At 35.8% G+C, this 26,091-nt stretch overlaps 1 protein-coding gene across 1 annotated transcript; it reads left to right on the top strand.

The window, feature by feature from the left end:
• Window positions 1–76: 76 nt before the first annotated feature.
• Window positions 77–23,901, top strand: ENKUR (enkurin, TRPC channel interacting protein). The gene is made up of 5 exons (XM_032396699.1): window positions 77–325; window positions 6,462–6,607; window positions 10,367–10,590; window positions 14,232–14,378; window positions 22,734–23,901. The coding sequence occupies exons 1-5, from the start codon at window positions 249–251 to the stop codon at window positions 22,905–22,907; spliced, it is 768 nt and encodes a 255-aa protein (XP_032252590.1). The 5' UTR covers window positions 77–248; the 3' UTR covers window positions 22,908–23,901.
• The last annotated feature ends 2,190 nt before the right edge of the window (window positions 23,902–26,091 follow it).

Below are 26,091 nucleotides of genomic sequence, written 5' to 3'. Positions count from 1 at the left end.
TGTTTCCAAGGCAACCACGCCGTCAACAACGCTAAGCAACCCTGAGATAATTAGAAGGCCTGTTTTATTTTCTTCCCAAGAGAGGACTGCTAAGAAGAGGTCAAAGGGAAATTAGGTAAAAGAGAGAAACCTTAGTTCTGTGAGAAGACAAGAGTAGGAAAGGAAAAGGGAAACCCCGTGAAGATAGATACAGATATTGGTATAGTGAGAAAAAAGTTGATTATTTTTAAGGAGTCATTTTGGTGGCCATGGATACAACTTGCTTTTCTGAGAGCATTTATAACCTCATACCCATTGACTCGAAGGAGCCTCCCCAGCCTCCTAGGTATGTGGGTAAGCAAAGATTATCACTTGAAACAAGAATAAGGAATAATTATGCTATTTCAGGATTAACTGACCATCATATGACGTTGAAAAAGAAATAACATACATTTTTGTCTCAGTGAAGTAGTCTTGAATGTCAGCTTCTTAAGGAAGTGGCTGCAAAATCTAGGTATTTCGCATCTCACAATTCACAGAGAGGGCCATCCGTGATGAGAGAGGACCATTTTATTATGTTAGCCGCCTGTTAATACAGTATGTAATTGTTTTGTGATTAGATAAATTGTTCATACATGATGGGGTATACAAAATGGCCTGAAATTTCTTGTTGCTGTTGAAAAGAGAAAATCATTTATATTATCCTGTGTTAGGATACTTGTTATTTGGTTTCAGGAGTTCATTGTTTTACTTCTGACTACACTACCACTCCCTCTCTAAAGGGATGGTAGTTATTTATTTCTGAGATTATTGTCAAATATAAATTCTTGTTTGTTCTGAAGCTCAGTCTTTTTATTGGTAAAACAAAATAGATTAAGTTCTAAGGTCTTTTCTGGATCTGATAATTGGATAGAAGGAAGAGTAGATGGATGGAGGCCCAAAAATATGTAATTGAGTTAAAATTCTTACATAGGTGTTAGGACCCCTTAAATTCCCCACATTTCAAAACGTTACCCCAAAGTAAATATCTCAGTTAATCTCCTGTGTAGTGGTTTAGAACTTATGTAAATCTATGGGGAGAAAAGAAGGTAACTCGTGCAGAAAATCTCATTCCTCCTAGTACTCGAAATATTTGCTGGGTTTTTTTTTTTTTACCCTTCTTCTTTTGCTGATGCAAGTCAAAAGCACATTGAAAGAGCACTAGGCTAAACAGCAGGCTCTGAAAAGAATTGGTTTGGGAATCATGAATAAATTTTCAAATTAAATGATTCAGATAATCTTTACTTTTCCTTTCAGATCTAATGGCCAGTTATTTTTACTAGTAATTACTTGGGGTGCACGACATAAACAAGTGGGCACATCCTTCCATTTTAAGCCTGAGTATCTGGTTTTAACAAGAGTAGTACCTGTATTATTTTCTATTAGCTTCTCAAAATCTAGTTGAGAATGGAAAGAGGAATGTAAAGTAAAATGTGATGGAGTTGCAGGGTTTATGAGGAGGATTCAAATTAACTATTGCTGAATGAATTTTTGGTCAAAAATTCCTGTACATTGTACTAGATAAAGCTCCTCCTTTCTGTAACCACTGGTAGATTGTATTTTCTATAGAGTAGTGAATTTGAATGTTAAGACATTTTATGAGATAGGTGTTTTGTTCACCGGTAAATTAAAAAGATGCCCCTTTACTGCATCTAAGTAATTTTTTCAAGAAATTTCATAGGAACAATCTTTATTCATTTGGCAAGCAATAACTGAGCCGCTATTATGTGTATAACATTGCCCTTGGAGAATGTTTTTGGGAAATGTTGCAAGTGACAGCAAAAACTCCTTGGTTGACTCTGAAGGTGTAAGTAGGAAAAAGGAACTCATGGTAAAGGGAATAGAAGGCATCCAAATGCAGTGCCAAAGAACTCTCTCTGTTAGAGTGAGACTATCCAAAACAACCTCCACTGTCTGCAACAACCCTGAGAAGGTTTTAATTTGATAATTAAACCACCAGTAAATAAAACCACCAATATATAAACCACCAATATATAAAAACAGAACATGATAACACATTTAACACATTCCTCTCACCACACTAACATTTACTTGCCCTGACCCAATCCCCTTACTAATAATAAGAATTAATCATAAGAAAGAAATGTATTAACCTACAAGACTTATTTGCATTACTGAGTTACAAACCCAGCTTCAAGGAAACTCACTGCAGCTCTTTGCAAAATTAGCAAGATGACTGTCCAGCTTTCACAAAGAGGTGGATTCCTCAGCCACTGACTGCATTGTGATCGCCCACACCTCAGAGGTTACAGTCTCCTTGGGACACTGAAGTATAAACATTAATATGTTTATATATAGTATATATATACTATATATATATAGTATGCAGTTTATAGTGCAGACTAACAATAAAATCATATATTATTGGAAACCCTAATGAGAGATGCAGGTAACAAAATGAGAACTTAGAAAATGGATATATGTAATGAAAGTGGGGTGAAGGGCATCCTCTTGCAGTTGAACTTAATGAGCTGGGACTCAAGATATAACAGTGTTAAAGTCAATGAGAAGCCATGAATCCATTTTCAAAATTTTAGTGGCTCACGATGCATGAGATGGTTTCCAAGATGCTCACCAAATTTGTCACCCTTCTATTGATGGTTCCAGTTACTTAATGTCTCTGATCATTCTGTCTTTCCCTTTTGTTTAAAGTAATATTCCAGGTATGTACCGAACAGCCCATGGTACCATTATCTCTTTCCTTGCAATGCAGTACTTTTATTAATACACTCATTAGCATTTTGACATTCATTTCCCCACCGTTGCCTCACATTGAAATTTCTACATGAATTATGACCAAGGTTGGTCTCTACCATCCTATAATTAATGTAACTGTTTTTGATCTAAACTCGTTATCTATGAAGATAGTTTTGAACTTTGAATCTTTCATATACTCTCTCAACGATCCCTCCCAACTTTGTGTCATTTGCAAATCTAATAAGTATGTCTTTTCTATCTCCATCTGTCATTGAACAGGGCAGGTACTTTGGTTACTAAACACCTCTTTCTAGGCTGAGAGCAATACTGGTTTTGAGGGTTCAGTCAGTCATCCATATGCATCCATTAATCAATTCATATTTCTCTACCTTATCAGTAAGGATAAGAGGCTTTGCTAACATAAAGATGTATATTATGTCTAAGGTATTTTCCTGATTTATGAGTCAAATAATCTTAAAAAAAATTATGTTCATTTCAGTGACCTGAAACTCCAAATGGCTCATTTAATCATTGCTTCTCTACAAGTTTTTAGATGCTCTCCAAAATTGACATCAGGCTCACCGTTGTGGAGTTTCTGGATGCATGCTTTTTAAAAATGGGAATATTTAATGTGTAAGCACCGACTAGTTGGCTGTTTTGGTTTTTTTTTTAAGGCTTTCTGGTTTTCATTGATGTTAATTAACTGTGACATGTAGTCAGAATTTCATTTTCAGAGCTCCTCATTCTTCTTGGACTATCTTTCATTTTATTCAATTTCCATACTGTTAAGTCTGTATCTTCGGAGGCTTTGTAACATCTCTTTGTTTAAAGTCTAGTTATATATCTAACTTTGCTAAGCAATCTTGACTATTATGAAATCTTAGATGACGGGGTCATTTTCTTCTGAGATTCTTATCTACTTTGCTGACAATTTGTAGCCAATAATTCAATTGGGTAAAACAGTAGTCCTTTAAAATGAACTTATATTCAAAGATTGTAAAAAATATTCCAAAGTCTTTGTTTTTAGTATAATGAAATTTTATGTTAAAATTCCCATTGTTACCATATATGGTCTCAGAGTTTTATGACCAGTGTTAGAAATTGTTTATTCAGATTTTTATTTGGCTGTCCAGTCTCTGCAGACTTCCATAATAATAACACTTTTCTTCATCTCTTGTAAAGAAAAGAAGTAAACTTTACATGTACTAATATGTAAAGAGATTATATTAAGTTTTAAAAAATCAAGTTATATTTCATAATAAATAGAAATATAGAAAACTGAATTTATTTGGAAAATGGATTGAGGGGATAGAGGAAAACTAGATTTTTATTCATTTTTTAAAGTTGAGATATAATTGGCATATACCATTATATTAGTTTCATCATTTTTTTCTATTTTTGTAGTTTGGAAAAGTAAAAAATTATTCAAATAGAATAAAACGTATTGTTTTGTGTAACAAATGGCTAAGCTTTCAGTTCACAAAATAATGTACTGAATCACAAGATTGAAAATTAAAAAGGTGAAAGTATACACACTTTTCTTACCATAAGGAAAGCTATTTTATTAATCAAGAGATAATATCTGCCAGTTCCAACTTGCATATGAAATTTAAGGTACAAGTTTGAATTGAACATTATTTTCTGAAGGTATCTAATAAACTCATTCAGTTTAGACCATAATTGATCCCTAGCCATTGAATTCAAGATTGAGGAAAGGCCCCTAAAAGCAAGAAGTAATTCAATGTTTCTCCAAACAAATTTATCCACATTAAGTAAGAAGATAATACGAGTTGTTAAAAGTGGTATAGCTGAACTTCTGCTTCCAATCAAGGATGGAATTTACCCTCTCACCTTAAACAACTAAAACACTAGGGGGAAAAGTGTAAAACAGTAGTTTTCAGACAATGGACAATAGGCAGCACAGAGCAATCATTTCTAAGAGAAGAGAAACAAGCCTCACAATTGCCCAACATTCTTCCTAGAGAGTTTCCAGGCCAAAGTCCAGGAAAGAGGAATTGAAACAAGACCCAGCAGTCCCTTGAGTTAAAGGAGATAGAGTTCAGAGTCTGGGGAGGTCAAGGCATGTAGAATTCACAGCACAGAGACACAGAGTACCAGAGAGGAGAGGACTGGAGAGAGAGAAAAAGAGAGAGAGAGTGTGTGCTATAGAAATATGCAAGAAGATTTTTCTGAAGTCTTTGGTTAACAGTACATGTATGTAATGAAACCACGGAGGCCAGAGAAATAACCAACAGAAGGTAGTAGAGCCAGATAAAGTTCAAATTCCCACCAGCCAGAGTGGAAACACCTAAGGCATAGGGCATTGAGTAGTGCACTCAATAGTATATTGCCTCAGTAGTGGGGCCAAATTAGAACTAGACTCAAAGCTCTTCTGGACCCAGAAATATAATGCATAGCCAAAAGAAAAATCAGTCAATACAAACAGACAAAGAAATGACATCAATGCGAGAATTGGTAGACAAGAGCATTAAAACTATTTTAAATATTTTCCATGTATTCAAGAAGGTAGAGGAAAACATGAGAAAGATACAAAGAGAAATAGAAGGATAAAAAAAAAAAGACCAAAATCTAACTTCTAGACATAAAGGGTACCACTTCTAAAATGAAAATGGTCTACTGAATGGTATTAACAGTAGCTAAAACACTGAAGAAAATACTGAATTTGAAAACATAGTAATAGAACAATACAAAATGAAAGAAAAAAACTGAAAAGGAAAACAGTGAATCAGTGAGTTGTAGACAACATCAAGGAGCCTAACATAAGTATAATTAGAATTGCAGAAGGAGAGGAGAGAGATGGGTAAACAGAAAACATATTTGAATAATGGCCAAAATTTTGACAAAGTTCATGAAATTTTCAAATCCACAAACCCAAGAACCACAATGAGCCCCAAGCAGAAAGAAGAAAAAGAAGGAAAAGAAGGAGGAGGAGAAGAAGACCATACCAAGAGATATTACAATCAAATTTCTTAAAACCAGTAATAAAGAGAAAAATCTTAAAAGCAGCCAAAGAAAAAAGAAACATCACATACAGAAGAAGAAGAAGGATAGCAAATATGTCATCAGAAACAATAGAAGCCAGAAGTTACAAAGTCCTCAATGCACAAGAAAGGGTATAAGTTGGAAATTTGGATTTACACAATGAAATAAAAAACACTGGAAATGGTAAATATACGTTAAATATTAGAAATTATTTTTTTCTCTTTAAATTTATTTAAAATATAGTTAGCTTTTTACAGGGAAATAATCACAATGAATTATGGGTTCTATAACACATTGAAATAAAATATATTACAACACTGGGACAAAGGTGGGGAAGGGGTAAATGCAAATATTCTTTTGTACGGTTCTTATACTGTATGTGACATGGTACAATGTTACTTGAAGGTAGGCTTTGGTAAGTTAAACATGTATATTGTAAACTTTAGAACATCCACAAAATAAAGTCAAACAAAAATAAAAAATAAGGCAAAATAAAAAGAGGAAGAATGAACAAAGGGGTACGTAGAAAACAAATAGCAATATAGAAAATTTAAACACAAATATATTTTTAAAATTACATCAGATATTAATTGTCTAACTACACTTTATGTCTGTCTCTGAATGAATATAGACTTATATATATTTAAAAAGTGTATCTTTTCTTAAACTTGAAATCACTTTTACTGGAAATACAAATGCTACAATTTTTTTAAAAATTTTAGGTACATATCCATTTTTAAGACATCTGTAAAAGATAACCTGCAAAAACATAAAGCTGCAATGAAGACTATGGGACCACCAAAAGTTGAAGTACCTTCTCCAAAGGATTTCCTGAAGAAACATTCAAAGGAAAAAACTCTACCACCCAGTAGGTTTTATCACTCTTTCTAATGTTAAAAGTGCTAACAGATCATTTAACTAGAATTATCTTACTGCCAATGAATATTAAATGTTCACAGGTGATAAGTTTATCTCATATTTAACAGAACCTGAAATTCTAGGAGGAAGTAGAAGTAGAGAATGTAGTGGAAAAAGAAGGTGGAGAATACTAAGTGGTCCCCAAAATAGACTTTCCCTGTGATGGTGCAGGCTTCTGAAGTACATCTTGGTCTATCCAATAAAGCCCTACCTCCCGCCCCACATGCCTCACCATCTTAGTCCCTACCCAGATGATTTCAGTATCAAATAACAATTTTCTTGAGTTTGAAACCCCAGTGAGAAGATTGCCTGGCATCTAAACTGTGTCTGGTCTTTTCTGCAAGAGATGAGACTCACAACTGTTACACCAGTTGAAGCAACTATCAGGCATGGGCTTTATCTCTCCCAGATCTCTAAGACCATTAGGACAGTAAATGAGTCAGGTGTAATGGAGGAGCCTTCACAAATGAGTGGGAGACAAAGCCAGCTTCTTGGGCATGTGTGCAGTCACACAGGGCTGTGTGCTTAGAAGCTTGGTTTAATGCTCTGCTTTTGCCCTCTTGAAATTCTTAATTTTTGGTCAAGGAGCTCCACGTTGTCATCTTGTACTAGGCCTTGCAAATTATGTAATTAATCATGGTCATAGAATATATAGATATTAGGAAGATTAGGAAGAAGGCTATCTGGAAAATGGACAGGTATGTATGCATGGAAGCAGCTTCTTCCTATCCTGGGTGTGTCTTTCCTGATGTTTTAGGACAATAGAGAGGAGAGGGAAATTAGTCTCTCTCTTTTGCAAAGTTAGTCTTTTTATGGTGCCTGCCATCAAGGAAATAATGCAACATCTCAAGCCCAGCTAGGGTGTTCCTTTTGACAAAAGTGAAACTACTTCTCCTTATGGCAATATTTTATATCCCACAATCCTTTCTCATAACCCATAATGCCATGACAAAGGATGAGGATATTATCAGGAAAGATGGAAAAAGCACATCTAAAAATACAATATTCTTGCACAAATTCAGGTCTTTCGAAAGTCTCTCTTGTATCTTTCTCAAGGGGAGTTTTGGTATTTTGTGACCCACAACCACTTGAGAACACTGGAAAATCTTAAAATGGAATTAGTTTATTTCAGTGATATTACTTAGGTTTTCACGTATCCTCTCTAGAGTTAAATACATTACATAACAACTACCAAACTATATAAATCCTAAATATCAAATAAGGAAAAAGGGAAGTCTATCTCTTCCCTTATATAACAGGACAAAACAAACACAAAATTATATTGGCCTTATGAATAATCAAGAAGGTCGGTTGTTGCAAGAGTTAACTCAATCCAACGAGTTAAAGGTAATATAGACCAAGGCTGCTTCGAGTCTCTTTTTGAATATTCTGTCATTTTGAACACAATAGTTTTGAAGACAGAAATTTGCTAGCACACTGAACAATACTTAACAGATACATGAATATTTCTCTAAATTCAATTGGTAGAACATCTGCGTGACAACAAGGCTGTGTTGACATTGCCATTTTGATATAACCTTAAGAAAACCATTTGGTTTTCAGATTTATTATCACAACTATCAAATACCTTGTGAAAAGACATCCTCATCCCATTTTCCAAGCCTCGCCCCATTGCCAACCCCTACATCTGGGATGAGAGGAAAGATGATGTTTAAATAGATGTAACATAAAGTAAAGACGGGGCTGGCTCTAGGCACCATCCAGTGAATAACCAAAACCAACCAAGGGTTGTAATTTACTCTACTTACTCACCTAAGAATGAATTATCAGTCTTTCTAAACTGTTTCCTCATTTTCTAAGAATTCAGCTTTACCTCTTATATGCATTTCTAAAGCTACAGATTTCCTTATATTACATTTGCATGCACTTTCAATTCATTATTAAATTGGGCTTCTTAATATTTTCAATGTGAACATCTAGAGGATAGATAACTCTAGTTTTTCAGGCAAACAGAGTTTGCAAACCTCATTTGGTTGAGTGTATCTGGTAGAAGGAAGCTATTTGGGTTGTAACAATGAGCCCTTATTCTCTGCTCCAGGCTTTATAGGAACTCCAAATTCAATTTCTAACAATGCTCACATCTCATTAATACATTAAATCGGAAGATACTATTTTGGTAGATCAGAAACAGTAAACAATTTCACATATAGTTCAAGCAAATATATACATTATATTCTACATATTAAATTTTATTTTTTCTTTTCCCCCTATAATGTAAACTCCATGAGAACAGGGACTTTGTCTCTTGTTCATTGATGTATCTGCAGTTCCTAGAGCATTAACTGGGGACATAGTATTTCTCAACAAAAACATATTGCATGAATTAATGAATAAGTAAATATTCAAAAACTCCTTTATAATATTTCTGGGTGTGTAGAATTAATATCAGTAGTGTTGACTTGCTAGGGCTGCCATAACAAAGTATCACAGACTGACTGAGTAGCTTAAACAGAAATGTGTTTGGTACTGGTGTTAGGGCTTCAACATATGGATATTGGGAGGGACACAATTCAGCCCATAACAAGACGTTAATCCAGTCCTCAGACATTTAATAATAAGTATCATTTTTCCTGCTAATAAAAGATAGATAGGGGCGCCTGGGTGGCTCAGTCGGTTAAGCATCTGCCTTTGGCTCAGGTCCTGATCCCAGGGTCCTGGAATCGAGCCCCATATCGGGCTCCCTGCTCGGCGGGAAGCCTGCTTCTCCCTCTCTCACTCCCCCTGCTTGTATTCCCTCTCTCGCTGTCTCTCTCTCTGTCAAATAAATAAAATAAAATCTTAAAAAAAAAAAGTTACATAAACTCATAAAAAGTTCAAACAGTGCAGAAATGAATAAAGGCAAAGTACCTAGGATTGTGTGGAGTTAAGATTGGGTAAGGTTTTGTTAAGATGGCTGTTGCCTTCAGTTCTTGGAAATAAATTGTAATTATTTTACATTTTAGCATTCTGACAAACCATTTTGATGTGGCTCTATCAAAATAGATGAGTACGGATGGTCAGCTTGAAGAGGCTGTGTAAAAATGGCCAGTCTCATCTGCTGCTAATGAAGAGAATGTGGTAGAGAGAAATAAATAAGATCAATTCTGGATAGTAGTAATTTTAGGAAGTGAGATGCAATCAGGGAGGAGTGAACTGGAAACTTCAACTGTGTTGGTAATTTGTATTCATTAAGCTGCATGTTGGGGACAAAGCTATTATATGATCTTCATACCTTATAATAAGAGTTCTAGTGAAAAAATTCCATAATTCTTGGACTTTCACCAAGTTTGACTTATTGGTGACTTTACAGTAACTTTCCTCTGAAGAAACAATTACCAGTAATATTGCTAGTACTCAGAAAAGAGTAAAGTTTCTTTGAATTTTTTTCAGTGAAAAAGCTAAACATTTATTGTTGATATCTTTATAAGAAAATACTTTCACAATAGCTAGTAAAAATATACTAGTTAGCTAACATATGATTGGGGTGCTTATCTTCTTCCCTTAGACTTGTATATTCTTCTTCAACATATTAATTGATTATTTTGTGCTTAATTTTTGGCATTTATGATTACTTTATTACCCCTAAATATTTGAATATATTATTAATAAAACTCTAATATACTACTGGTAAAATATCTAGATATTATAAGTAGTACTGAATAGCAATGTTTATAATTTAATATTAACAAGAAAATGTTATGTTTAACAGAAAAAAGGTTTGATCGGAATGAGCCCAAAAAGCCTCCTGTGCCACTGCGGACTGATCATCCAGTCATGGGACTACAGAGTGAAAAAAATTTTATAAATACAAATGCAGCCAATGTCATTATGGGAGTGGCTAGAAAGCCTAAGCCAATTTATGTTGACAAAAGAACTGGAGACCAGCATGATCTTGAAACCTCAGGACTAGTTCCAAAATACATCAATAAAAAGGTAGCCTTGTGATATATTAATGAGACCTAAAATGCAATAATTTAAGTATGGTGTTCACAGTGATTATCCATATTATTATTAATAGTGCTCTCACAGGGCAAATTATTCCTCTGCAATCTGTGTTTGGTCCAAATCTAATGTGATGAAGTTATGGAGAATTTGGAATGAATAACACCATGTAGGCCAGTAGAGGAAAGCTCTAATTGTTTCCCCTAATTTCAATTATTAATATATTTAACAATTATAGCAAACATTCTCCAAAAGATGTTAATTTTTAGTGTGGTGGACATTTCATGAACAGCATAGGCATGACTAAGAGTCATTACTAAAAAATAACCTTTCAGAAAGTCCTAAGATTTAGTCATTAGGTTGCAGTATCTTGGTAAGAGAATGAGGAAAAATGAAAAGGAAAATAATTTTAGAGCCATCCATCCTATCAATGTAGTATAAATAATTCACATTACAATTTCAACTTGAATGTGTTTGGAATAAAGCAGACCTTGAAAGTACTGTACAATAAGCTAGTCCTTTTGGGACCTTCATCTCTATCTGAAAAGGTGCTTATCAGATAGGCATACAATTTCATTGTTGAAAATTACAGGAGCTTCAGTTTGTTTAAATATAGAAGATCTTTAAAATTTAAAAAGCTTACAAAAATACCTTATATAAAACCTATTTTGCTTTGTATACTTACAGAGTATAAAACTGCTGGGAACACACATAGTAAAATATGAATGCAAAATCCTAAAGAATAATAATCCATAATAATAAACTGTGGCAAAAAAGAAAGGAAGGACAGAAGGAAGAAAGGAAGGAAGAGGAAAAACAGAAATTGCAATAGTGATGTATGAGGGGTTTGCATCAAGGTAGTCCAGTGATCTACCATGATGAATCCAGTGCCTGTTCAAAATCAAAACGGGAACCTCAAGGCTGTTGTCAGAGTACACCACTTACTCTCTGTGGAAACTCTTGTCACTCAATAAGCTAAGACACTTTTGGGAGACCTTAGCAAGTATCTAGGGGTTGGCAGCACATGGCGATAAAGTTATTTCAGGCTTCTATGAATACTTCCTCCTGTGCCCTGAGGGCTGCTCATAGCCCTTGTCCCATAGGGGATGAAAAACAGAAATTTCACTTTAAAACAACTTCCAATCCATTATTTGTCCACTATGATGTAAAAACCCTTCTCCTTTGCCCACACTGTGCCCCTCCTTCTGGCTGCCTTCTGCCTAAGCTGTCCACTTCAGTACATTTTCTGCCCTGAACAGAAAATTGAGAGTATTCATCATGGAGACAGAAAAATATTCAGTTAGTCTTCCTGTGCTTGTTTACCAAGCATGCAAACACTCTGCACCTCTTACACTCTTGGTGTTGCTGGCCAGGCATTCAGGGTTCGTGAAGGACTTTCTCAACTTACTCTCCACTGATCAGAGTTAAGTTTTTAAAACCCAGAGCACCTGAGTGGCTCAGTCAGTTGGGCAACTGCCTTCGGCTCTGGTCCTAATCTCAGGGTTCTGGGATTGAGCTCACATACCGCTCCCTGATCAGCCCGGAATCTGCTTCTTCCTCTGTCCTTCCCCTGCTCATTCTCTTTCTCTCTCTCAAATAAATAAATAAAATCTTTAAAAATGTATAAGGCCTATGTGAAGGAAATTATAAAGTTTAAAAAAAGATAAAACCTATTAATGGTAAGTGAGAGATCAAGTCTTTAAAGGGCAATGCCATTTTTATAAAAGTGAGTGAACCTCATGTTTTAGTTCACATAAAATATGGTATGCCCATTTGTGCCATGGGAAACCATCTGTGAAAACAAACTGAAGCACTGATGATTGCCTGAGGTCCACGGCAATGGGCGTGAGACATCGTTTCAAATTCTGACTCCACCACTTAACTCTGTGATCTTTCACACATTATTAGATTTATCACAGGGTTGTAGTGAGGATTAAATGATATAAAATCTATCAAGGACTTGACATGATATCTGGCACCCAATAAAAGTTCAATAGAGAGTGGGTAGTATTAATTATTAACATTAAGAGTATGCATTAGCCCTCAGTGATCCAGCATGTGGGAATATTTCAGATCACTGAAGCTTTTACCCTTGTGCGAGATAGTTCTTTTTCCTAAAATGTATTACGTTATTCCCTTTATTAAACAGAATATGCCAAATATAATTTAATCTCTTTGCAATGACTCAGAATCATCATTATGAGCATCAGTAACTACTTAGCTGTAATGAGGTTTTGCCCCCAGTGTTTCCTGAAGTCAATTGGACTGTTTACCACTGCACTAACTTACCAGAATTCTGTGCTCTTAGAATTTATTTGTAGAGTGTTTTGCAACTTGCTGGAACACATTTATAGCTAGGATTTCAAACTGTCCCTTTTTTCAGCCAGGATAGGTTAAGTGATGCTTTGGTAACAAATAACCCCTGATTTCAGTAGCTAAAAGCAACTAAGTTTTATTGTTTGCTTATTGCTCCATGTCCATTAAGTGTTGGAAGCTCTGCTTCTTGTCCTCATTCCAAGACACAGGCAACCGCAAATATTTCCCATCATTATACTAAACAGAAAAAGAACATGGCAAGTCATCCATTAATTCTTGAGGCTTCTACCCAAAAGGGACAGAGGTTACTTCCACTCTCTTTGGGCAAGTCAGGTCACATGATCACATCTTACTTCAAGGGGATCAGGAAAGTGTTGTCCCATCAATTGCCTACAAGGAGAAGAACCAGAATGTTTATGAATAATTGTAATAACTATCATACCTATTAACAGCTGCTTCCTCAGAGAGTTTTTCACTGACCTCCTTATTTATCTAAAATAGATCCTATTTCTTTCTTCCCCCTTACTATTCTTTGTTTCAGTTTGGAGCACTGATACATATATTACTTTATACTCTATTTTTGGTGAGTTGCTCTCACTATAGAATGCACATTCCATAAGGACAGAAACTTGCCTTTCTTATTCACTAGTATACCTGGCATCAAGTAAATTCTCAAATAATTTTTTGAAAAATAAACAAGGAGTAGTTCTGTACACAGTGGTATCAAGCATAGTTACTAGTCTGAAAAAAATCACAGCGGATTGCTTCATTGTCTATCCTTGTAAGCATCCCAGGAGCCTTCAAAATGGATTTGGCATTCCAAAAACAACCTTAGGGTCCCAAGTCAGTTTTTACTTAAAGCAGTTGTGCATTGTGTATTTGTTTTTACAATACTTTAGAAGCATTTATCTTCTTTTATATAACAAGAACTTGCAAAAGGAACCTCAAGATATTCAAGATATTTAAAGGTAAAAGCTGAAGCACCTAAAAGAAATAAAGAAAAACCAACTCTTAGAGGTAAAACAAGGACTGAGTCATCAGCCAGGAACAGGTGCTGGAAACATTCAGAAGAGAAAAAACAAGCAGCCACAATAACAATTCAGATGGTTTTAAAGATGAGAATCAACTAGTTCCCAATGGGAAAAGAAAAAAAAAAAACCTTGAATTTTGTCAATTTACCATGTTTGGAGCAAAGGCTGTGCTCAAAAAAAATCTGTAACATTTCTTTGTCTCTCAGTCATTAGTTGATGTGTACACATATGTCAGATTGCATTCAGGATATTGATTTTTTTTTTTTTCTGAAAAATCCTTTTAAGGATTATGGCATCACACCAGAATATATACATAAGCGAAATGAGGAAGTAAAGAAAGCCCAAGAAGAATATGATAATTATATCCAGGAAAACCTTAGGAAAGCAGCTATGAAGAGGCTCCCCGATGAAGAAAGGGAGGCGGTTCTGCAGGTAAGCGTTCTGTAATTTATATTCATATGTAATACTTTCAAACATCTCTGAAAGAAAGGTCCATCATCAATGAATATTAAAGCCTGCACCTTGACTTTGAAATCAGAACACACTCTTTGGGTTATAGTGAGGACTACGAGCAGCACACTGACTCTTTGGGGAGAGCAAAAGTTGTAATTAGGAATTATTGAATCATATTTTGTTTCCAATTTTGTGAGATTCTGTTTTTTCCTGGGGTAGTTAGTGTTGTAAGGAGGCCCACCTTCTCCTTCAGCGAACATGCATAAGTAAAGCCAAAAGGTGTTTTTATTTTCATAAATGAAATTTATCATGTCATGTCCCTGAATTTTTCAAAAATAATATCCATAAAATAGATATTTTTCACTAGATGGAGCTCTAGAATAATTGAAACTGCTCCTAGACCAACTTTTTTTTTCTTTTCTATAAGCCAAATGTCCAAACTTTAAAATAACCAGGTGTTAGGTTTTTTATGTATTTTCCGTATTTTGAATAAACTAGGCGTAAAGATATATGACCTTATGTGTTTAATGCAAGACTTTTATCTGAAGCATTTAAAATATCTTTAGAGAGTATTTATTAAGCACCTAATTGTACTCTTCTATAGTCATGATATTCTTATAGGTAAAAATAGTACTTTATTCTTGTTATTTTGAAAGATTTCTACAAAGTCATTTCTAGCAACCTTTTAAAAACAGGAAAAAAATTTTTTTCCACATTAACTTCTGTTGAAAATGGATTTGTATGCTGTTATAAATTCTTAACATTTTATTAATGTCATAATCATTAGTAAACATTTACTAAATTACTGTTTTGCATTAAGTATCATGCTAAGCCTCAAAGATATTAAAAAGGGCATAAGATAAAATTCTACCATAGATAATGTAATATAATGGAGGAGAGGTGATATGTATATATGTACATATGTAAATATATGTGTGTTGTGTGTGTGTAGAGATCATAAGTTTTATCAGGTTCTAAGACAGAGTATCCACTGAAGGATGTAGCTGGGCCTTAAACTGCACAGTAAGAGGGTCTTCTGGACAGCAGAAGTGACCTAAGGGCAAAGACTGTGTCTCTTTGTTGACAGCAGTCTCCTTTGTGCCTAACTCAGTGCCCAGTATAAACACAGAGGTTTAATATTGGTGTGCTGGGAAGAAGAAAGGAAGAAGGTAGGCAAGAAGGCTGGCAGACATGGAGGTGGGACTTTGGATGTCATTTTCAGAGTACTGGTTTGTGGTCCATTCTCTCTTTCTCTTTCTCTTTCTCTTTCTCTTTCTCTTTCTCTCTTGCTTTCTCTTTCTCCTTCTCCCACCCCATCTCTCTCTAGTTGGATTCTACCATGTATAGAAAGTACAAGCTTTTGTGAAAGCCAGGTTTTTATATCTAACCAATGCTGAAAAATAGGAAAAAACACCAATGGATAGATCATCCAGACAGAAAATCAATAAGGAAACCTCAGCCTTAAACAACACATTAGACCAGATGAACTTAACAGATAGATACAGAACATTCCATCCAAACCCAGAATACACATTCTTCACAAGTGTATATGGAACATTCTCCAGGATAGATCGTATGTTAAGCCACAAAACAAGTCTCAATAAATTTAAAAAATTGAAATCATATCAAGCATCTTTTCCAACCATAATGGTATAAAACTAGAAATCAGTTACAAGAAGAAAACTGGAAAAATCACAAACATATGGAGATTAAACAATATGCTAATGAACAACTAATGGCTCAATGAAGAAATCAAAGGAGAATTCAAAAAATACTTTGGGGGTGCCTGGGTGGCTCAGTCAGTTAAGTGTCTGACTCTTGATTTTGGCTCGGGTCATGATCTCAGGGTCATGGGGTCAAGCCCTATGTCAGGCTCCCCGCTCAGTGCAGTCTGCTTGAGAATCTCTCTTTCCCTCTCCCTTGCCCCTCCCCTGCTTGTACATTCTCTCCCTAAATAAATAAATAAATAAATAAAATCTTAAAAAAAAAAAAACTTTCAAATGAAAATAGAAATACAACCAAAATCTATGGGATGACAGTTTAAGAGGGGATTTTGTAACAATAAAAATTTCAAATAAACCATCTAATTTTATACCTAAGGGAACTAGAAAAAGAAGAACAAAAGAAGACTAAAGTTCTAGAAGGAAGGAAATAATAAAGATCAGAGAGCAAATAAATGAAATGGAAACTAAAAAGACTAGAAAAGATCGATGAAAGTAAGAGCTGGTTCTCTAAAAAGATAAACTAAATTAACCTTTAGCTAGACTCACTAAGAAAAAAAGAGAGAGGATTTAAATAAAATCAGAAATGAAAGAGAAAAAGTTACAACTGAACATAGGACTACAAATGATCATAAAAGAATACTATGAACAGTTCTATGCCAACATTTTGGACAATCTAGAAGACATGGATAAATTCCTAGAAACATACAATCTTCCAAGACTGAATCATGAAGAAGTAGAAAATCGGCATAGACCAAGTACTAGTAAGTAGATGTAATCAGTAATCAGAAAGCTCCCAACAAATAAAAGTTCAGGGCCAGATGGCTTCACTGATGAATTCTACCAAATATTCAAAGATTTAACATCTATCCTTCTCAAACCCTTCCAAAAAATTGAACATGAAGGAATGCTTCCAAACTCATTTTACAAGGCCAGCATTACCCTGATACAAAAACCAGTCAAGGACACCATATACACTCACAAATCATAGGCCATAAATATCCCTGTTGAACATACATACAAAGATCCTCAACAAAATATTAGCAGATCAATTTCAACAATACATTAAATGTATCATTTACCATGATCAAGTGGGATTTATTCCAGGGATGAAAAAACGGTTCAACATCCATAAATCAATCAACATTGATATACCATAGTAATAAAATGAAGGATAAAAACCATATGATTATCTCAATAGATGCAGCAAAAGCATTCGACAAAATTCAAAATCAGTTTGATGATTAAATCAACATAATAAAGGCTGTCTGTGGCAAGCCCACAGCTAACATCATGCTGAACAGTGAAAAACTGAGAACTTTTCCTTTAAGATCAGGAACAAGACAAGGATGCTCACTCTCACCACTTCCATTCAACATAGTATTGGAAGTGCTAGACAGAGCTATTAGGCAGGGAAAAGAAATAAAAGCCATTCAAATTGGGAAAGAAGTAAAACTCACTATTTGTGGATGACATGATTTTATATATAAAGACTCCACCAAACATCTCTTAGAACTAGTAAACGAATTTAGTAAAGTTGCACGTCACAAAATCAATACATAAAAATCTGTTGTGTTTTTATACACTAACAACAAACTATCAGAAACAGAAATTAAGAAAATAATTCCATTTATAATTGCAACAAAAAGAATAAAATACCTAGGAATAAATTTAACCAAGGAGGTGAAAGATCTGTGCACCGAAAACTTAGAAGACATTGATGAAAGAAATTGAAGAAGGCAAACTAAATTGAAAGATATCTCATGTTCATGGATTGAAAGAATTAATATTGTTAAAATGTCCATATTACTCAAAGCAATCTACAGATTCAATGCAATCCCTATCAAAATTTCAATGGCATTTTTCACAGAAATGTAACAAACAATCCTAAAACTTGTGTAGCACCACAAAAAATCCCAAATAGCCAAATCAATCTTTTTTTTTTTTTAAATATTTTATTTATTTATTTGACAGAGAGAGAGAGAGGCAGCTAGAGAGGGAACACAAGCAGGGGGAGTGAGAGAGGGAGAAGCAGGCTCCTGGCCGAGCAGGGAACCCGATGTGGGGCTTGATCCCAGGACCCTGGGATCATGACCTGAGCCGAAGGCAGACGCTTAACGACTGAGCCACCCAGGCGCCCCTAGCCAAATCAATCTTGAGAAAGAAGAACAAAGTTGAAGGCATCACCCTCCCTGATTTCAAACTATATTACTAAGATATAGTAATTAAAAAAATAGTATGGTAATGGCATAAAAACACATAGATCAAAGGAACAGAATAGAGAGCCCCAAAATAAACCCATGCATATATGGTCAATTAATTTATGAAAAAAGAGGCAAGAATATACAATAAGAAAAGAAGAGTCTTTTCAAAAAGGGTGTTGGGAAAACTGGACAACCACATGCAAAAGAATGAAACTGGACCATTATCTTACACCATATGCAAAATTAACTCAAGATCGATTAAAAACTTGAATGTAGAATGAAGCCATAAAACTCCTAGAAGAAAACATAGGTGGCAAACTCCTTGATATCAGTCTTGGCAATGTTTTTTTTGGATCTGACTCTTAAAGGCAAGGATGACAAAAGCAAAAATGGACAGCTGGGACTACATCAAACTAGAAAGCTTCTGCAAAGGGAAGGAAACCATCAACAAAATGAAAAGGCAACCTCCTGAAGGGGAGAAGATATTTGCAAATCATATATCTGATAAGAGGTTAATATCCAAAATATATAATATATATATCCAAAATATAAAATATATAAAGAACTCATACAATTCAACACCACTACCACAACAAAACACCCCCAAACAATCCAATTAAAAAATGGGCAGAGGATCTGAATAGATATTTTCCCAAAGAAGAGATAGAGATGGCCAACTGGCACATGAAAAGATGCTCAAATTAAAACCACAATGAAATACCACCTCACACCTGTCAGAATGGCTATTATCAAAAAGATAATAAAAAACAAGTGTTGGTGATGATGTAAAGAAAAGGGAACCCTTGCAGCCACTATGGAAAACAGTATGGAGGTTCCTCAAAAATTAAAAATAGAACTACCATATGATCCAGTGATTCCACTTCTGGGTATTTATCCAAAGAGAATGAAGATATTAATTTGAAACTATATATGTCCCCCCACGTTCACTGCAGCATTATTTACAATAGCCAAGATATGGAAGCAACCTAAGTGCCCATTGATGTACGAATGGGTGAGGAAGATGTGGCATATCTGTGTGTGTGTATGTTATGCTAAGTGAAATAAGTCACACAGAAAAAGACATACTATATGATTTCACTTATACGTGGAATCTAAAAAACAAAACAAACAAAACAAAACTCATAAACACAGAGAACAGAGTGGTGGCTGCCAGAGGGGAATGAGGTTGAGGGTGGGTGAAGTGGGTGAAGGTAATCAAGAGATACAAACTTCCGTTTATAAAAAAAGTCTGAGGATATAATGTGCACCATGGTGACTATAGTTAGTAATATTGTATCACATATTTGAAAGTGGCTAAAAGAGTGAATCTTAAAAGTCTTCATCACAAGAAAAAAATATTTTGTATCTTTGTACAGTGACATGGTAACTAGACTCATGCTGATTATTTCACAATGTATACAAATATCAAATCATTATATTGTACACCTGAAACTGATATAATGTCATATTATACTTAAAAAACAAACAAAAAAAAAAAACAGGAAAAGAGAGGAAGAACTTCCCTCAGAAGGAAAAGGCTCTTCTGTCCTGTGTCTTTTTAGCTTAGTGGATAAGCAGCCTTCAGTTGCCTAATATGGTCACTGCGGATTTGACAGGACAGTAGCAGACCCTTCCTTACATGCCTTATTAGCCAGGTAATATAGCTGCCATGGTAACAGAGCCACCAGCTCTGCTCCTGAGAAGTCCTGAGTCATGTTTCCCTCCATGATTAAGAGTTGCACACAGCACTATGACAACATAGTTTATGTGCCTGAATAGGCCACATCCTGCTCATTCTTCATAAAATAACAGTCTCATTATACTTAGAGGATTATCCAGTCTAATCATTCCACACTTCTCCTTTGACATATGAGGATATAAAATGCAAATATGTTAAATTTTGTTCATTTATCTATTCATTCACTTGAACAGGCACTGTACCCAGCCCAGGGGGATACTATTGTGAGCAAGACAAATGCACTCTTTACTGTCAGTACACTTAGAGTTTGGTTTACATTTGCCCTTACCCTTGTCACAAAATTATCAAGGAGCTAAACAGGGACTAAAACCCACATCGGCCAAGTCGTAGGCCAGGGCTTCCCCTGCGACATGGTTCACACGTGCGTAGCAACTAACAAAAGGAAGCTCTGTCAGTCAGAGATCCAGCAGGAAATACAAGGCACCACCAGCCAGGATTCTGAAGCGCATTTATGAAGAACTATTTACAGAAGGAAAGCAGGGCTACAGGAGCCAACAAAAAACTCTGTAGCACCCCAGGACTAAGGACAGCGGGAATCCATCACCACCCTAGGCTCGAAGGGCAGAGGCAAGGAACAGTGTTACCAGAGCCTGGTAAGATCTGGAGCCTGGAAGAGGGCTCACTGCACAGTGTTGCCCTTACACACACGTGAGCCGGAACTAGGGTCCAGGTAACGTCAAGGGAGAGGAAGAAGAAATGCCCCAACCTCTCTCTCCTCCCACCAGTGCCGAGCTCAGAGGCTGGAAGCCTAAAGGGGGCGGGGGGGGGGGGGGGGGGGGGGAGACACGACGAGAAGGAGGAGCATGGCACTGAAGGCACTTCCTATTTATTTTATGACTGCTTCTCCCTATCTGAAGCTTTTCCCAAACTAACAATAATAAAAAAAATAAAATAGAAGAGAGAGAGGTCAATTAAGAAAAAAAGAAAATCACTATTCCTGCAATGAATAAAAGATTTTTTAGATGAAATAACAAAAATAAGTCTTAAAAACAGCAGAGAGGCTATGTCAATAGAATATATTAGTTACATTTAGTTCCCATCCCTGCCTGTTGACTTGGATCCAAAGGTTTTTGTACACACTGGAAGATAAAGCAAACTATCCTTTAAAAGATAAAGGCTACAGAGAAAAAGTGTAGCTGCTGTGACCACAAGTAATGTGGAAATATCACTCAAGTAGCTATGAAAAACCTTTGATATTTGAAAGTGTATAAATGCATAGATTTCCTCTCTGCAGTAGGCACCCCTGTGGAGCACTGTGGAAACAGAGTTCTCATTTCATAATGAAAGGCTATGAAAAAAGAATTCTTCTGAGGACATCTTTTTGGAATACATCTCATACACCATGAAGAACTGTGCTAACCCATCCCCCTCTTTTTAAAATGTAACCTGGATATTTTCCCTCTTTCTTTTCCTTTCCTTAAATCTTTCATCTAGTCTCACTCAATAAGGGCTCAAAATCTGTCGCCCTTTTCCCCAGTCAACCTGGTCTGTACAAGGTGCTCTATCCCTACCATCATTTTTACCTAAGCATGGAAATAAACCCCTGAAATGTTGTTATCCCCCAAAAGCTTCTACAAAATGAAATTTGTACTATGAAGGCTTATTACGAAGATGTTATTATGTAAGAAACTTCTAATCTTCTCTTACACCTAAATATATAGCCATGGATTTCAAGGACCATATTTTCAAGGCAATATTTTAAATTCTACTTTCAGTTTGACTTTTTGTTTTTGTGTAAATAAAGTGATTTGTGTACCCATAGTGAATAACAGAAAGTGTTAATGTTGCAAAAATTCATAGCTCAAATTCGATTAGAGGTTTCAGCCCATTTTGTCAATGAGACCCTCTAGTGCACTGTGATAAGAAATGGGGATTAGGCAGATGAAAATAACCTTTATTACTCCTTAGAGATCCCTAATTTTGAATTTGTCAGCTTCTGAGAATATAAAACATTAACTACATTACTGAATTAGCATGCATTTACATTTAATGACATCTCAGTCATTTCTGGTATACATTAATGGGACGTATAGACCACTTGACTATATGAAGAGTTCTTTCTAATATATTGAAAAAATACTTAAAGGATCATCTCTTGTTACATTGAATTTTGGCATTTTGTACAATTCCATTTAGTCAAATATAAGCAAATGTGCCATGCAAGTCCAAATTAGGTCTTTTGATGAATGGGGATAATGGTTCAAAACTAAAATCCTAAAGAAAAAAACTAAATTTTTTATAAGAAATAATTTCCTATTCAAAAATATGTCTTGCTTGCAGGGGGCGGGGGGGGGGCATCGATTCTCACTTGTTTTTACCAAAGCATTTGCTATGAGCTTAGTTTCATACTACTCGTAACTCTGCATATGCATATTTAATGGCAAAAACAAGTAACAGTAACATAACAGAGCAAATAAATACTCCCTCTGGGAACTGAGCACACAATCAAGGACAGGATTTGGCCTCTGCACAATATTTTCTGTTACTGTAGCCAAGTACTCAATAAATACATATCGTTTTGTGAAGTTATTTTCATCAGTTTCCTTTACCTATTTACATTTCTCTTCACCGTACACTATATATATTTTTTAACCATTTACGTTACTTTTGCAATTACCTTAGTATTTACAGTTCTCATTCCCATTTACAGGGGCTGAAGAAGAACTGGGAAGAGGTGCATAAGGAGTTTCAGTCCCTCTTGGTGTTCAATGACTCCATCCCAAAGAAGATCCGCAAGCAGAAGCTGGAAGAAGAGATGAAGCAACTGGAACATGACATCAGCATCATCGAAAAGCACAAAATTATTTATATTGCCAATAAGTAATAATGGATTTTTTAAAAATATGGTCATTTTAACATAGGGGAAAAAATGAAACTTTGCTTTTCAAAGAGGAAAACACTATGAAGAGAATAAATAGTTTTTACCAAAATGCTGGGGCAATGATTAAAGGGTAATCAAATTATTCTACCCATGTGAGAGAAAATTTTGTTTTTACCAGCATTAGGATTTCCACGTATAAGCAGAAGTTTGATGTGGCGTGTTCCAATTTGTAGGGTGATCCATTATTTTTACGTACTTGTTTCACAGAAATATTAATTTCCGGGCGCTGAAGAATAAAGTCAGCACTCGGAACTTCAGATTTTTTCTATACTGCATGAAACAAAGAGCACAACATTAAAAACTGTGAAGTATTTTGAATTGGACATAGTGGCGTATGCTTTCTTCCTACTCCAGTGCTTTCTAAACATTGCTTAAGATTCCCACACATTCAACAGCATGCAATCTCTGATAACCTCTGTCATTTGCAGCTCTTCCCAACTTCAAATACCGTCAGTGTCCGTAATGCTAGCTATGCCAAAGAGGAAGGAAATGAAGAGGTAACATAAAATCAAGAAGACAACTTAGAAAATGTATCACTGAGCATAATCAAAGAGAACAGCCTTCTTCTGGGCATATCAACTTTTAAAAACTTTGCTACTCAAAGTGCTTTATTCCATAATTCACTATAGGTGTTTCACTAAAATGGGATGTTCCTTTTTCTTTTTTTGTTCCTGTGTATCTATTTGGTGAATTCTAAAGTTTCCATTTGTATGATTAATTATTAAGCAATAAGTTTATGCGAGTAGAGCTGTCTTCAACTCAAAATAAGTATGTAAGGAGAGTCTAAAAGGAAAGGATTCTTGTATGAAATTTTAAATTAGAGAAATTCAGTAGAACATGAATATCAGAACAATAACAATGTCTACTGCTTACACTGATTTTTATCTTATGGATGATAGAAAAAAATGGCATGTTTTTAGCTTTTTCACAAACAGAATTTGAGAGCATTGTAGAAAATCTTACTTTAATTAAATAAAAATGGTTATATACAAATATTTTTGAAAACTCACTTTAAACTTTTTTCACATCTTTTTATGAACATCATTTCTGTATTTATTACCTTAGAGCAGATATAAAACTAAAGCTAGTGATTATCCAGAATGGTTGCTTGCTATTTAGGATAGGCGAATAGTTGTAACAATAAACCCAAAATGTATAATAATAACATAATAGAAACTCATATCTTGCTCACGTAACAGTACTGTGCTGCAAAGACATGAGCAGGAACTCTTTTGCACACAGTTGCTCAAGGACCCAGACTTATGGAGCGGTAGGCTCTGTTCTCTCCAGAGTTCAAGACTAGAAAAGGTGCACATCATTTCTCTTTGCATTTTCTAAGTCAGGAATACTAGTTTCACATACTACCTCTAAACACAAACCACCACCAAATCTTATTTGTCTGGTAAACATAAATTTCTCATTTACGTTACTGTCCTATGTGAATGAGGGTGGGGGGTGGTACTCTGTTCCATGCAGTCACTCAGAGACTGCTGGTACAGCGGCCCTTCTCTGCCACGCTGAAGGATAAGATGTTTAGGTTAGTATTTTATTTGTGAGATGATTCCTATACATAACCAATTTAAAAAAAATTCAAAATCAGTAGTGATGCAAAAATATTCTAATTATTTCGGCCTCATGGTTGTTAGGTTTAGGGACCATGAATGAGAGTTGCCTTACATATCTTTGTGGTTTTAATGGATGGTTTTTCTCTTCCTGTGTGTCTACTGAAGAATAGACTTTTCTCCATGGCCCACGATGTTATTCTAGATTGACTTTATTGCCTTTCTCATTCACAGGCCTCTTAGGGAAACCTTCCCATCCGTTATTCCTGAGACATTATCCTACACTCCTACCGTGGGATCGGAACCTTGAAAATCTCCAGTGCTAGCTTCCCACATTCACATTCAAACACACACACACACACACACACACACACACACACACCTGGGTCATTCTACCAGGCAGAGGAGGGACAGACACCTGACTCAATGATTGATCAGTGACTGATCAGATTCTCTTTCTCGAGAATGTGCATTAAGAGACACAGAGACCACAGTCATTTGGGAGCAGGCACTTGAGCCTAAAAGGTCAAACTTCATTCCTACACCTAGTTTGACTTGGTTTTTATTCCTATTCAAAAGAGCTCTGAGTAGAATAAAAATCCGATGTGGTCTGGCCCTTTGCCTGTGACCTCTTTGGCTTGGTTCCTTGAAATGCTGCCCCCTCCCCACGGTGATGGGTGTTCCTATAATCCTGAGATATAGATGCCCCTCCCCCCAGTCTTTGCACATTGTTTCCTCTGCCCTTTTCTTTCTCCTCCTGCATATCTGCCTGGAGAAAATCTGCTCATCAAGAGTTGGATCACATTACATTTCCGTGACACCCCTTTTTGGTTTCTCAGACTCAGTCCTCCTCTTCCAGCATTGCTCATGTTGTATTGTGTATATGTGATTATCTGCTGTTTCCCACAAAACTGCTCGCTTCTGGGGGAGAAGGGGCTGTATTTTTTCGTCTGCATTCCTTAGAATCTACATCATAGAAGGTGCTCAGAAAACCTTTGTTGAATAAATTAATGAATAATGTCCAAACATATATTTTGATGACCCATTGGCATTATTATCACGACATAAATCAGACTTAGAGGATAGGGATTTGGGCCACTAAACAAGGCAGTTGACACCGCAGCAACTAGCTGCATGAGCAAGTCAGGAGAAGGCAACCTCTTGTAGTGCTTATGAGCTCAAGCTCTGGAGTCAGGTGGACGCAGGTTCACATCCCAGCCCAGCACTTATTAACTGTGCTTCAGAATCTTTTTAAGATATGTTTTCCCAGTCTATAAAATGGGGTTGATAACCTATAGCCATGCTTTATAGAGTTGTGATGGGAATGGAATGAAACAACATGTGTACAACAGCATAGTCCCTGGCATGTAGAAAGACAATACATTCCTTACTAAGGTTTATTATTAAGAATCCAATTCTGGGGCACCTGGGTGGCTTGGTCGGCTAAGTGTCCAACTCTTGGTTTCAGCTCAAGTCATGATCTCAGGGTAATGGGATTGAGCCCTGTGTGAGGCTCCATGCTGGGAATGGAGCCTGCTCAAGATTCTCTCTCTTCCTCTGCAACC

This window comes from Phoca vitulina, unplaced genomic scaffold (genome assembly GCF_004348235.1).
Source record: "Phoca vitulina isolate PV1807 unplaced genomic scaffold, GSC_HSeal_1.0 scaffold93, whole genome shotgun sequence".
NCBI classification, from domain to species: Eukaryota; Metazoa; Chordata; class Mammalia; order Carnivora; family Phocidae; genus Phoca; species Phoca vitulina.
The sequence above is the reverse complement of the archived record's forward strand: the minus strand, read 5'-3'. Positions and strand labels throughout refer to the sequence as shown.